The sequence below is a fragment of the Juglans regia genome, chromosome 6, assembly GCF_001411555.2.
Source record: "Juglans regia cultivar Chandler chromosome 6, Walnut 2.0, whole genome shotgun sequence".
In the NCBI taxonomy this organism is placed as follows: domain Eukaryota; kingdom Viridiplantae; phylum Streptophyta; class Magnoliopsida; order Fagales; family Juglandaceae; genus Juglans; species Juglans regia.
The window spans coordinates 4,737,290-4,752,010 of NC_049906.1; the positions used below are offsets into that span (position 1 = coordinate 4,737,290).

Genomic DNA, 14,721 nt, shown 5'->3' on the forward strand with positions numbered 1-14,721 from the left:
AAGGGGAATTGGAGACTGAGAAAAGGCAAGTTACACATTCGATCACTCTAGATAACTTGCTTCATTTGCTCCCTTGGAAAATTCTGATTTTGGCATTGGAAGTGACACAACCACCACCCCGCCGACCTTTCTTCCATCCTCGCAGGTACAGGAGCACCTTCGTAGTGGGCGGGTACAAAACACGCTTCAACACTACAATTGGGTAAAGTCTATGTGTTCATTTTTATTTTGTCTGGATATTAAAGGATAGGGCAATGCTAGGGATCCTGATGGAGCATCCCGCTCCATTGTTTTTTAGTTTTTTTTATGTAGCGATTAAGAAAATGTTGTTCAATAATATTATGAATTTTTTTCTTTTTTTAAAAATATTTAAAAAGTGTTAAAAATTTTACGAAAAAAAATATTTAAAAATGTTTTTTTTCACATTATTTTTTTAACACTTTTAAATATTAAATAATGTGAATTTTATTTGGAGCAGGATGCCCCAACAAGATCCCCCAGCAGGATCTCTATCATTTTTCTAAGGGATAAAAACAAATTGCCCTCTCTCTCTCTCTCTCTCTCCACATAATACGAACTCAAAAGGGTGAAAAAAGAATAAGAATGAGGTATGAATCTATGGAACATGTGATAAGTCAATATTAAACTATGCTTACATCTCACCTTCAAGATCTAATCTCTCCTTTAAAACAAATTATAAAGAAATAAGAAGCGAAAAAAAATTGCAAACATACACATATTCCAACTATTTTTTTTAAATAATACCATTTGTCAAAGAAAAATTTTGTTCTTTATATGAAATTTACCATTCTCTATTAAATTATTAATATAATAAATTTTAAACAATTATTTATTCAAGTGATCGATTCGACTTATAAACTACTATCCTAACTGAGATTTGTATCTTAGTTGAATAAAATATCAAATTAATATAATGTGATACACATACAATCTTTTACATAAATCTGTTTTAAATTAAGAATATTTTTATAAAATAACTTATAAAAATAATATTATTTTTTTAATTTTAAAATATAATTATAAAAAGAATTAAGGAAATATTACTCTAATTTTATTATTTTTTATCATATGAAAGGTTAAAAAAAAAAAAAAAGGTATTTCGGCCACCAAGGGTAGGGAAAGAAAGGAGATGCGTTTTTGACGTAGATGAAAAGGACACCTGCTTTAAGGATCACTCGGGATCTTACTTTACACACTTATCACCCGACAGTGACTCATATCATGACGTCAATAATACCCTGCCAATGACCAGTGACCGTCACATCTGATATCGTCACCCACGTGTCACTCTCACCCCCGAGTTGACGCCCTCGCACAAACAAACAAACAAACACTAATAAATATAAAAACTTTTAAACAAATAAATAAATAAATATATATATAAACCCAGCGGCGCCGACGGGATCATAGAAAATGGGGGGGTTGGGTGGGGGGCCATAAACAAAGGCTTCCATCTCTACTTAATTAGGTAGGTCCTCCAATCAACTTTGAAAGTTTTAATATTTTCTTTTAAGTATAATGTGTTAAAAATGCTGATTAATTGGTATCGATAAACTACATTATATTTATAAAAAAAAAAAAGGGGGTGATAGATTTGGAACGTGTAGAGTATAATCTTCCATATATTTATTTATTTATGATTTGATTTGGAATGCCTAAAATTCATACTAGATCTATACTAGGAGATACTATGTGTGTGTGTAAAGCAAGTTATTCAAGCGTTATTTAGTATTTAATATTGTCGGGAAGATTATCCACACAGATAACAATGCGTAGTTTGAAATGAGTAATTTTTTTTGAATATTTTTACATCACATATCATCCACGTGATATAATTTGATTTAAAAAATTTAATTTGAATGGTATGTGATGTATAAATGTCTTCAAATTGCATTACCCTTTTGAAATTCATCATTATCAAGACGCCTTATATTTATCAAATCTAGTTGTAAATTTGTTTATTAACACACCAACCACACTGTTACGTGGGAATATGTTACATCAGCTGACATAAAAATATTGGTATTTTAATCCAAAATAATGGTAGATATAATTTTAGAGTATGTAAATTTTGTATACTTCCTTTAAAAAAAGAATGGATAAATTTTATATCCACATGAAAAAAATCATTTTTTTAATAGGGATCTCATTTTTTTTCAAAGGATGTGTGGTTGTGCATAGAGCTTATATACACTAAAACTATAAATATCATTTATTTTTAATTCATTATGAATAATACTAAATACAATATTAATATGTACAAGTCTCGCATATTCTATTTAAAAAAATTTAGGTCCACTATTTTTAAAATAATTTTTTATATAGATTCTAGATTTATTGATCACTCTTCAATAAAAGTACACAAGATTTATACACTTTAGAATTACAAATTTTATTTATATTTCTAATAAATAGCATAATTCATTTAGGTTGTATTTGGATGTTGAAGTGAGTTGAGTTGAGATGATAAAATATTGTTAGAATATTATTTTTTAATATTATTATTATTTTAAAATTTGAAAAAGTTGAATTGTTTATTATATTTTGTGTTAGAATTTGAAAAAATTGTAATTATGAATTGAGAGAAATTAATCAACCAAACGAAACCTTACTAAAATAATATATATATATATATATATATATATATATCTTGCACTTTCTAGTATGTTTTTAGAAATCAAATAAGAACTCCATAAAGAATCTTATTTTCTCAATATTAGTCATTGTCAAAATCATGCTTTTGACTAAATCATGAAATGATAGGAATTATACTTAATATTCCAACGTCGATGTGTTTATTAATGGGGTTGCTAAGTGTTGACAGTACCAGTGCGTGAACCAGTGGAAGTGGCCCTCCCTCCCATACATGATCATCGATACAAGTCTCAGCTTCGAACCCTGTAAATCAAGGGCCCCACAACCAGTATCCAAGACGATCGACCGAAGGCAAAAACATGAAAGAGGAGGGAGAAACAGCTCAGGAATTAAGATGGTTCACATACATATATATATATATATATATATATGTATATATAGTTGTCTGCTGCAATATAATTATATATTATATAGCAGCTTTTGCCTGTTTCTGTAGCATCAAATTGAATTTTACTTTGGACGTACTGTACATATAGGAGAAGATAGAAGATTCAGTAGTAATGCCTGGCACCAACAGACTTTAAAAAAAAGTACTAGGGTTTCTCTCTTTCCATCTCTCTCTCTCTCTCTCTCTGGTCTTTCTGAAAGGCTGATGTTGAACATGACGACCACCGAAACACGGATATTGATTTTAAAGTGATTTGACCTTGTGCATGGTGACCACGAGTACCACTTTCCTTTCCTTCCATAAATAAAAAGACAGACAGAAATCTGCAGGTCCACGCTTCCATGGCAGCATCATCGTCGACGTCACATTAACCCTAGCTAGCAGCTTTTACCTGTGTAATCTAATTTGCAACTCGCATCCAATCAATTGCAGGCTTCGTACGTACATATATATATACATTATATGTTTGTGTGTGCGCATGTTTCTGATTTGACATTGATTTTGATCTGTGTGAGAGGGTTAATTCTCCTCCATTATATTGATCCTCCATGGCCATCAATTCATGCAAATCAGCACCGAAAGCGTGAAAACTATTTCAGGATGTTTCGATTTACCTCGTGGGGTTCATTTCTGACTGATATTCTTTCATCAAGCATAGCTAGGCAATTGGGTTTCAATGTATACTTAATTCACCATGGCATCTTCATGTCGTCATGATCATGTTTTTCAACGTACAGGTTGCTCGATCGTCAGATAAGTCAATTTTCTTAACTGTTTGTCACCTGGTAGAAACAAGAAATTAGAAAATTAAGTGTTAATTATGATTAGTATTTAGTACTGCAAACATCTCTAATTTTCTGGGTGGTTAATAAAAGATAAATTATTCGTATAAATTTTAAATAAATAAATCCCATATAAGTCTTTGTAAAAATATAAAAAAAACTCTTTATTATTGAAATCTATTTTTTTATTAATGGCCTGTCTATTTAGAAATTATATCTAATATTTCTCTAAATAAAAACACATACACACATGTTCTCTTTTCCATTCTATTTTCTTTTCTCCTTTTGTTTGGTTTCTGATCGATCTGTAGAAATGGTGAATGATAGCCAAAGGGATCCAACTAAAAAAACATATATAGATGGTTAAGAACAATACTTTTTGTCTGTTTTCCCCACTTTGATTAGCTTGTGTCAAACCAAATAAGTATAGAAATCCACTTAATTTTATGGTCGGAATTGGTTTCGAAGAGAGATAGACATAACGTATAGTTTTAATAGTGCCAATGTTCATTGGGAAATCTAGATCATAAAGATTATTAGATTATGATAGCATAATTAATGGCAACATCATATAGCATTGTTAGTATTATTGTAATTAATTTTCCTATTGAAACATTTAATATGGCTAATTATTAATTTTGATATAGATCTTTGGTTATACATTTGATAGGTTTGAAATTTGATTACATCATAGATATAGATGTTTTTTTTCCATTAATGATCAGTATAAAGTACATAAGTTTGTATTTTTAACATAATCATGTTCTTCGTCTAAAAAATCACTTAAATGATAAGATTCGAACAAAATATGTCTAAATCTCATTACTTACAAAATATGGCCATATTCTTCAAAATGACGATTGGGATTGACATTAGATCAGAAAATCTAAATTGCAACTAAGCATCTATTGAGAGAGATCACTTTGATAGATATATAATGAACTTGCAAATGTTGGGATCGAGTCAAGTTTTACAACATAAATTTTGAGTTTTTTTTTTCCCAAAAAGAAAAGACAACGATGGATTGAATTATGAAGGTTGGATTCTACTAAGCACAACAATAATGATGTTCTTATTTACTAAACATTTGTGAGGAGATACTTAAATGAAAAATTATTTGTGCAAATTTCGTACAGACTGTTTGAAAAAAAAAAGATTCTATTTTCAAGCCAGTGTCATATTGCTTCGGTGTGAGAGCACATTTAAGAAAGTACTTATATGATCACATCATTCAATTAGAAAGATAAATTTTAAAATTTGAATATTACAAATTAAATATTATTATTTAAGTGATGTGTATGGTGTGCTCTGCATATCAACTTAAAAATATAATAATTTTTTAAAAGAATTATTCAATTTGAAAGTTTTAATTTTAACCATAAAGAGATTCTACGAAAGTAAATTTATATTCTCTTTCTTTTGATCGTGGATCTCCCTTTCTTTTTTTCGGAAATACGCTAAAAAGTTGGACCTTCCAAACTGTGGGTTGTCTTCCTTGTGCTGTCCTAAATCCGGTGGAAATCTATAAATAATTGTGTATATATATATATATATAAATATGAAAAAATAATAGGTATAAAGTGGGTGATGCAATCAATCCCTATTCATCTAAAAAAACATGTGGCAGACACCATACGTGCCACCATCGACGGTGCGGACTCCTCCCAACACTTCCATCATTCATCATGGACGGTGGGTCCCACTTCCCACACTCCCTCCCCCTTCCCCCAACTCCATTACCGTCACAGCAGCACACTGACATGCCAAGTGGACCTCCGTCATTGGTCCCTCCCACGATCTCGCCCCCAGCCTCAAGGGAAAGCAAAAGGCTACACCACGTGTCGCTCTGGGAACGTCACGATGACGAGGAAAGCGTACCTTCTCTCCGATGATTATGTCATCTTGCCGTGGGGCCTTTTGCCACGTCAGAAAGTCTTGCTTTCTTTTTTTTGTATTTTTGTTTTCCACGACACTGGAGCCTTTGCTTTCGGTGACGTCAGGGGAGATTAATTTTTAATTTTTAATTTTCATAATTATAATTTCTTTTTCTTTTTTTTTTTTAATTTTTAATTTTTTACCGTTCGTTCGACGTCGAAGTCAATGTGACGCAACGGGGGTGATTTATTTACTTTAGTTTTGTTTTACAGGGCCATGTGATTGCCCCCACGCGCGCCACTCCACCGGCAAATATCCACGATTCCCGAACTCTTAACTCTATTTTATTTTTGATGTGAGACTCTTAGCTGTTACCTCTTCACGCACCTCACCTCTTCGTCCTATCTACGCTCCAATCATTCTCTCTCTCTCTCTAATATTATTTCCGTCTTTTTTTTCTTTTAATAAATAACAGTTTGTGTTTCAAGGTTAAAAAAAAATACAATGATAAAAATTTAATGGATTTAAACCGCAGTCCTATTTTTTTTTTCTAGATATAAATCAAAACTCTACTTTTCTTTGTTCTTTACAAGAGAATAAGAGAAATGGAAAAGTGGTCATCATACTTAACGTGATCATAATAAAAATATTAATGTCGTGTTTTGCAACCTAGACAACTCCACACAATTGATTTAGGACCTGGTTTCAAGAGAATGGGAGGCTTGGAGGCTGTGGTACATTTGATTCTTAAGTTAGTTTCGATGTAGGAGAGAAAAAGAAATAATCAATCAAAGAAGATGTGAGTGAAGAGTGTGAATCTCTTCCCAAGCCATGAAAGGGGCTATTTATACCCGGCTGGGTTGGTCCTCGAGGTGGAGGTGGTGCGCCATTCCGTACGAGGTCGGATGTCCCTGCCACTTGCCTGCTGTACTGCAGACTAGTCTAATCTGATCGCGAGTGTCCCTGATACCCTAAGAGGCACGTCGTAGCGTGCTGAGCCTCAGGATGCATTAAATGCTGCATGACTCCCCTTTCTGGCATGCCCACCTTTATCCCATTAATGTAGATTAATGCAGCGTGGTCCTAGTCACTCACGTCCATTTCTCTAACCCGTCTGAACGCCAGGATTCGGGGTCAGAGGATGTCCCGAGTTGTCGGCCAATAATGATATTAAACTATCCTGCCTTTCATCCTTTTGTCAATGTACCTTGTCCAGTTACTTCTCTTCTTGGGCCTCCTAGGCCGACTCGACCCAGGCCAGACCTTATCCTTAGACCCAGACCCGATCCTGGGAATTACTCCCCTCACAATAACTATATGTGATGTGAATTAATGTTCGAATTCAAAATAGAACATGGCAAAGTATATTTGAGTAGCCCATTTAACATTGAGCAACCACCTTTAGTCCTAACTATACTTTGCTTAATATAATTTAAGCTTAGCATTTTCTTCACATACAACTGTTCTTAAAAAAATATTTTAATCACAAAGAAATCTCATAAAAATAAACTCACAAACTTACATATCTTGATATGATACATTACATTGTAAACATACTTCTATTATAAAATAGATCTAATGTATCACATGAAATCATGTCAGTTTGTAAATTTATTTTTACGAGATTTCTTTGTGGTTGTAACACTTTTCTTTTTTTCCTGTTATCTTAAGAGCAAGTTATGATTAAGCCAATTGAGTAACCCTGATTTTGTTGTATGAAAATGAAACTCTAAATGTATAGATAAAAATATACATTAATAAAATAATGCTATATAAACTTATAATTTTATGCACATAATTATATGTATAACATTGTACATAAAATTATGGGTATATGTATCACTAGTCTTAATAATAACCACACAAAGAAGAATAAACAAGGGCGCGTGGGAGTGGGGAATATCTCAGAGTTTGTGTGTATCTGAGACACAAAAGTAATGAACTGGCAACAAAGAATGGAACCAAAGTAAGTAGAATACAGTGAGTTAAGTTAAGTAAGCACAGTAGTGTGTGATGTAAGCAACCTCACCGTGACACCATCTCTCCCCCTTCTCACTTCCTCTCTCTCTCTCTCTCTTTTATAAAACCATCAACACCCCTTCCACCCTCACACGCACACCCACTTCTTCTTCTTCCCCCCAGCCCTACCCGTTGACATCAATCCCACCATCATCTCTCTCTGTTGCTCTGAATCTCTCTTTCTCCGGCGATGCAAGGCCTCCGAAGTTGCTCCAACGACATCTTCAGTCTCGACCTTTCCATTACTTCAGCCACGCCCTCCGCCTCTTCCCTATCCATCGACGTCGCCGAGTCCGCCGAGGATCGAATCCGCCGCCTCATATCCGAGCACCCTGTCATCATCTTCAGCCGGTCTTCCTGCTGCATGTGTCATGTCATGAAGAGGCTCCTCGTCAATATCGGCGTCCACCCCACCGTCATCGAATTGGATGACGACGAGATCGCCGCCCTCCCTCCCCCACCCCATGATACCGAAGCCGACTCCGACTCCCCCCGTACTCCTCCGGCTCCCTCCGTCTTCATTGGTGGCACCTGCGTCGGCGGCTTGGAGTCCCTCGTAGCCCTCCACCTCAGTGGCCACCTCGCTCCCAAGCTCCGCGAAGTCGGTGTTCTCTGGGAATAATATTCGGTTCTCCGAATCTCTGGGTTGCCTCCCTTCTCGTTGTTTTGTAATCGAAAACAACCTCTTTTTAAGGAAATGATTTTTCCTCTTTCTTTAGTATTTTATTTGCTCTCGGTTTGACGGTCAATACTGATAAAAAAAAAACGCAGTAGCAGAAGAAGGAAGACGACGACGACGAAGAAGAAGAAGAAGAAGAATATCTGCGAGTTTCCTTTCTTCTGGTGTTCCTTTGCGTGAGGGATACTCGCCCTCTTAGATGCAACACGTGTACTCTTTAAAATACGTCGACGTTTCTTTTCGTTTACCGAGTCTTGATCTGTTTAACTACAATAGTCGGTAGACTGGGGGGGATCCCACCACGTGGGGCCGCTCGCCACTCATTAAGCAATCAGGACGGTCCATCTGTAATAATAGTCTGGTTATATTAAGTGTTTATTTTACTGTATTTTTCTGTTCTTTTCTTCTACTCTAAAATATATACATTTCTTTATGTCCAAAGAATCAGCAGGTTTGTGTGGGACCGAGGAGCAATCATGGGAAGATCATGACCGTTAATCTTGTTGATCTGATTGATGTATGATGATGTTAGGTCGAGTCTACTTTGTGGGGACAACAAAAATTAAAAAAACAAAAAACAAAAGAGTGATGATGTCAAAAAGACAGACTGCCAAAATTCCTCCAATTATTGCAATTAATCTCAAATTGCAAATAAATGTTCTAAGAATTTAATCAATTTCATTTGTGCACTCCAACTAATACTATGAAGAATTGAGGCTTTAAATTTTAAGATTTTCTCTTAGAGTAATTGATTATTAACGCCTTTTAATTCAAAATTAGTGATGATTTAATCGGATTAAGATCTTTTATAAACTTCAAAAGTCATTAAAGATCTTGAAGAATCAGAAAAAAATGAATATATGAAGTGAGATTTACAATTTTTGTTACCGACTGTGTAAAGTTTTTTAGCAAAGTTAAAAGCTTAACAAATATGATAAATCTAGAATTTTGATTGATTTCACGATTGAATTTTGTTTTAATTAAGGTACTATAAGTTGAAGGCTTATGGTCTGATTGATATAATTCACAGTCTCTAAAAGGGAGGTCTAGAGTTTGAAACCCTCTCCCCAAATATATTCAAAAAAATAATAATAATAATAATAAGGTACTAATTAATTTACACCATTTCTGTTTTTATTTTCTTGGAAAAGAAAATATGAGATGGTTAAATTCTTATACATTATAAAAGAAAATTTACCCACTTCTACATATTCATAATGGTGGAGGGCCCAATTGCTTTTCTATCCTAAAAAGTTTAACTAGGTTCAGTACAAAAAGATGAGCATTTATGACGAATTATTTACGACGAAAATGATTATTTATGACGAAAATTAACTCATTTTGATAGAAAATAATCATTCTAGCATAAAATAACTGGTAGCAAATAAATAATTTTTTTATAGTCTTCACACCATGTTATAAGGTAAATATTTACATTTTTGTAACAACAAAATCGAGGATAAGTATTATCATCATATGAGTGATGCTACTTACAAATAATACAATGTGGTAGGAACATCATCGATGTGGTAGGAATGTATGAAACCATTAAAAAATTGAAATTTATAAAAAATTAAAAGAAACCATAAGCTCGAATGCATATTTGTCACATCAATCGTGTTACAAGAGATATTGGTGCTCAATACAAATCATGGAATTACTATTAATTATATTGAATTACATTATGGAGATGGAATTAATATAGAATAGAAGTTAATAGGAAGTAGTAATTCATGATATGGGGATGGAATGATGAGGAGAATTGGGGTAGAAAAGGCTAGCACCTAAAAAGTGGCTGCAAAGACAAGACCAAATTTGTCACCTTCCCATCAGACAGTACTCAACCACCTTACTTATTGTTGTAACTATTTGTTGTTATTATCAAAAGAAAAACAAACAAAATGAGAGCAGCCATCTCTTCTCTTGATAGGTGCATCAATTATCAAGGCATCTATACATACATACATATATATATATATATATATATATATATATAGGTTTAGACATAGACACTTGCACATGATAAGAGAATGTAATAAGAAACCCACTCACAAAATACAACCTAAGGCTACCACTTTCACACTTTTTGTTCAAGTTTAATGTCCCTGTCTCCAAACAGGTTTTGACTTTTCTTTCTTTTTCTTTGAATGAGTGGGCAGTACATGTGGGATCAGAGGGCCGGCTAGAATTTTGCTCACTTTTGGTTCAAATATTACCATATAAATCAGTCATGTGAATGTGAATTATACAAATAATTTACACTACAATTTTGTAGTGTAATATTGAGAGTTAATTAAATGCAACTTGCCATTTATTGCATCTAATTTGGTAGATTTTGGGTTAGTTTGGTTCCTTGACTGCACTTCGGTTCAGATTTAGATCTCTTTTAATATTCAATCATCCAACTCTCAAATCATTAAATTAATCTCAACTCAAAATCTCTTTATATATGGAACCCACAAATTTTTTCAACTCAACATAAATATATCTAAACTCATCTTAGGTGGGTCATACAGAACTCACTCCACCATCTTAACTCACTACTATTCATAGAGAACTCAATTCAACTCAACATCCAAACGCAATCTTAAACTTAACCCTATGACAATGCTCATGAAAAAGTTATGGATCTTATTATTTTTCTTCTATTTTGCATAGATTTTAATGTAATGTATTGGAAAATGGAAAAAAGAGATTAAAAAGTCACTTTCTATTCTATTTCATGTAGTGATAAATTTATAACAAGAAAATGTTAATTAAGCTTGTTTATTGACATGCTAAATACATAAATATTGCGGGAATTTGTAAAACCAGCCAGTATAAAAAAATATTCGTATTTTGACTTTTTTATAATAATACTAAGTCCCATATTAAATTCAGTGTTTGCATACCGACTTGTAAGCGATAAAATTATATTACAATGGATGTCAAATAAGAGATTATCTAACCAAGTGAACTTATGAACTTATGCTTAGAATCATTGAGGTTATATTTTCACCTCATTTGCCTTATTTATTAAGATATTTTTAGTCTTTAATTTTTTTTTAATCAAGATTGATCTTAAACCAAATAAACTCAAGTGGGACAAATAGAAAATGAGAGCATAGTTTTCAAAAATTACCCATTTATCTTATTTCTTTTTCCCATTTATTGGTGTTGATTCTAATTTTATGGCACAAGAAAATAAAATTGAGTAATTAAATAATAAACTTTACCAATTAAAGAAAAGATGATAGATGTGAAGTGTGTGATAATTAAGGGTAAGAGTCCAATCCTCCCCACTTTACATCAATGGACCCATTCTCCTTTAGATTTGGAAAAGACAGCTTGGTGATGGCAATCACGTCAACCCACCACAACCACAGTCCAAAGAGTGCTTCCTTCTCCACCTTCCATTTATTTTTTAATATAATAATTTATTATTTCTTCATTTCATTTATAATCAGACGTGGCACACATGCATTGGCTTCTATTTACACCTCCCTCCACTCATACATTGCAACCCTTTGCAGCCAGGATGGAAGAGGGAGAATCTCCATGAGATTCTTTCCCACAAGCACATTAAAAAAACTTCGAGACGACTTTAAAAAATAGAGTATTTGGATGCTAAAAAAAGGTTATCAGGTCAATGATATCATCAATCTATTTGTAGCATTGAATGGATGGTGACCAAGCAAGTTTTCATTATAATTATATATATATATATATATATATATATATTGAAAGAGAAATGATATTTTACAGCAATAGATTAGTGCGTAATCAATGCGTAAGTATTATATTTTTTAAAAAATAAATAAATATAAGATTAAAAGATTTTTGATTTTTGGTTAGAAAAAAATTAATTTAAGTTTATTTTATGGATTGATTATATATATATTTTTTTCAGATGCACGATAAAAAGGCTAAAATTACATCGAGTCAAATCCACGTGTACAAGTGGGAAAAAGGTGATAGTGCAAAGAAGGAGAATGTAATTAACCGTATCTTATCATAATGAGAAATTAAGTGCCAGCTTTTTCTTTGCAATCAATTTATGAACATGGAGTTTGAAAAAAAAAATTATATATTATAAAAGAGTAATATTATGTATAGTTGTGTAGTGTGAAAGTATCGTGTACTCATTTTAAAAAAGAGTGAGAGTCTATTATTAAAAAAATTAATTTTTTTTTCATATATATCTCGTATTTATTTATTTTAAAACGACTACACAATACTTACACACACATAACTGCAACTATCATTTAATATATAAAATGTATCATGTTTTGGAGTAATATATAAAAAAACTATATATCTCCTTATACTTAAAAGTGTCTATTGTCCCGTGAACAGTGAGATGAACAGTAATGAACAGTAACTTATTTTACGTTTTCTTCCTCCCCTCACGTCCCTCTCTACCTCACAGCAAAATCACCGTTTCCCCTTCGTCCCTCTTTGAAAATTCACCACAAAATAACCACACAAATCACAAAATTACTAAACAAATTTCCACACAGATCACAATTCTCCACAAAATTACAAAATTATGGAACAAATTTTCACTTAAATCACAAAATCAACACACAAATCCCAAACCAACAGATCCGTGAAGAGAGAAGGCAGGAGCTGAAGCTTCAGGTGGAGGAAGAGGATGGGTCATCGGTGAAGGACGAGGCTGGTGGTGGTGGTGCGGTGGCGTAGGGGTGGCCAACAGTGGCGCTATGGGGAGAAATCCGTGCTTCGAGACCCATTTCGGGTTGGTCACGTGCGGTTGAGGGAGGAGCTGCCAAGGGGTTTCGACGATAGGGTTTCCTCGTTGGCATGAGGGGAAGCCGGTGAGGTGGTAGGTTACGCCGCAGGGTGGCGCACGACGATGTTGGGCTACTTGAGGGAGGAGATCAGGTGAGAGAGAGAGAGAGGGAAGATGCACAGGGAAGGGAGGAGCTGCCAAGGGGCTTCGACGGTGGGTTTCGATCGTCGGCGTGAGGGAAAGCTGATAATGTGGTCGGTGACACGGCATGGTGGCGCACGGTTGCTTGAGGGAGCAGATCGTGTGAGAGAGACGCGATGACGCGACTGAGCGAAAGGAGAGAGAGGGAGAAATAGAAAGTGAGGAGACAATGAAGGTTTTTGGATTTAAATCCAGCCGTTCATCATAATCTCTAAATTTGATCCAATGGTAAAAATTTAAATACTGATTAAATTAATTTAAAATAATTCATATTACTGTAACATTTATTTTTACAATTTCCGTAGGAGTTTTTTTGGCTTTACATATAGACTGCTACTTTGGAGGAATTGACTTAGAATTTTATGATTGAGTTCTTTTTCGTTTCCTAGCTATAATGTGTTTTTCTCTATTGATACATATTCTTTTACACTCCAATTAAATTGATTCAGAATTTTATATTTTGAGACCAAGACCATGCTTTGGTTTTGTTAATTTTAAATTTCATTTTACCACTTCTCATTTTTTTCTTCAGTTGGATTGTTTCGATTTATGCAGTAAAGTACTGTCATCATCACATAGATTTTCCGTATCTTTTTTCACTTGTTAGGTACAGAAATCGAGGTCATAAAAAATTCTTCATATATCACTTATTTTGCTTATGATTACATTTTTTTTTTAACACAAAACATATTTATATTTTATAAAATAACTTATTTTTCATTCAACCGGACAAATGTGCATCGCACATTGCCCAACCGCTAGTATGTATATATATATATATATATATATATATATATATATATAGTAGTTGGGCAACCAAAGTGGCCCACTGAAAATTGCTTAGGGGCAGAGTATTTAGGTGACGTTTCTGCTTAAAAAGTTCCAAAAGCCTCTTTTAAAAAAACTTGGTGAGTAAATTACTTTGAATCATGAACTTTCTTCCTTGGTGGGGTTTTCATTTCTATAAAATTTTGGCTGTTGCTGTACAAGGAATCTAGAATATCTATAGTTATACAAAATATTTTAAATATAAATAATTTTTTATGCTATTTGATGCGATAGACTATTACATCGATCATTAGCGTGCCAAAAATTAACTCCCACCCATTTTCCACTAAGGGAAGCCACTTGAAGCGGAGTTAAAATCCTATTTATTAAAGCTTTAGATCCCCTCAGTAAACACCTCCCCCATATAAATTGTTTCAACGCCATGTCAACGGATAGCAGTATGGAGTTAAGCTTACATCACTTTAAAAGAAAACAAGCAGCAGAAGCAGCAGCTGCTCAAGAATTCTTCTTTCTTCTCCTCCTCCTCCTCCTTCTTCTTCTTCTTCTTCTTCTTCTTCTTGTCTCTATGTCTCTGTCCTTT

The 14,721-nt window shown here is 33.6% G+C and overlaps 1 protein-coding gene across 1 annotated transcript; it reads left to right on the forward strand.

Annotated features, from left to right (window-relative positions):
* Positions 1 to 7,766: 7,766 nt before the first annotated feature.
* LOC109020507 (glutaredoxin-C6-like) lies at positions 7,767 to 8,863 on the forward strand. Its single transcript, XM_019002978.2, has one exon. The coding sequence runs from the start codon at positions 7,931 to 7,933 to the stop codon at positions 8,360 to 8,362; it is 432 nt and encodes a 143-aa protein (XP_018858523.1). The 5' UTR covers positions 7,767 to 7,930; the 3' UTR covers positions 8,363 to 8,863.
* The last annotated feature ends 5,858 nt before the right edge of the window (positions 8,864 to 14,721 follow it).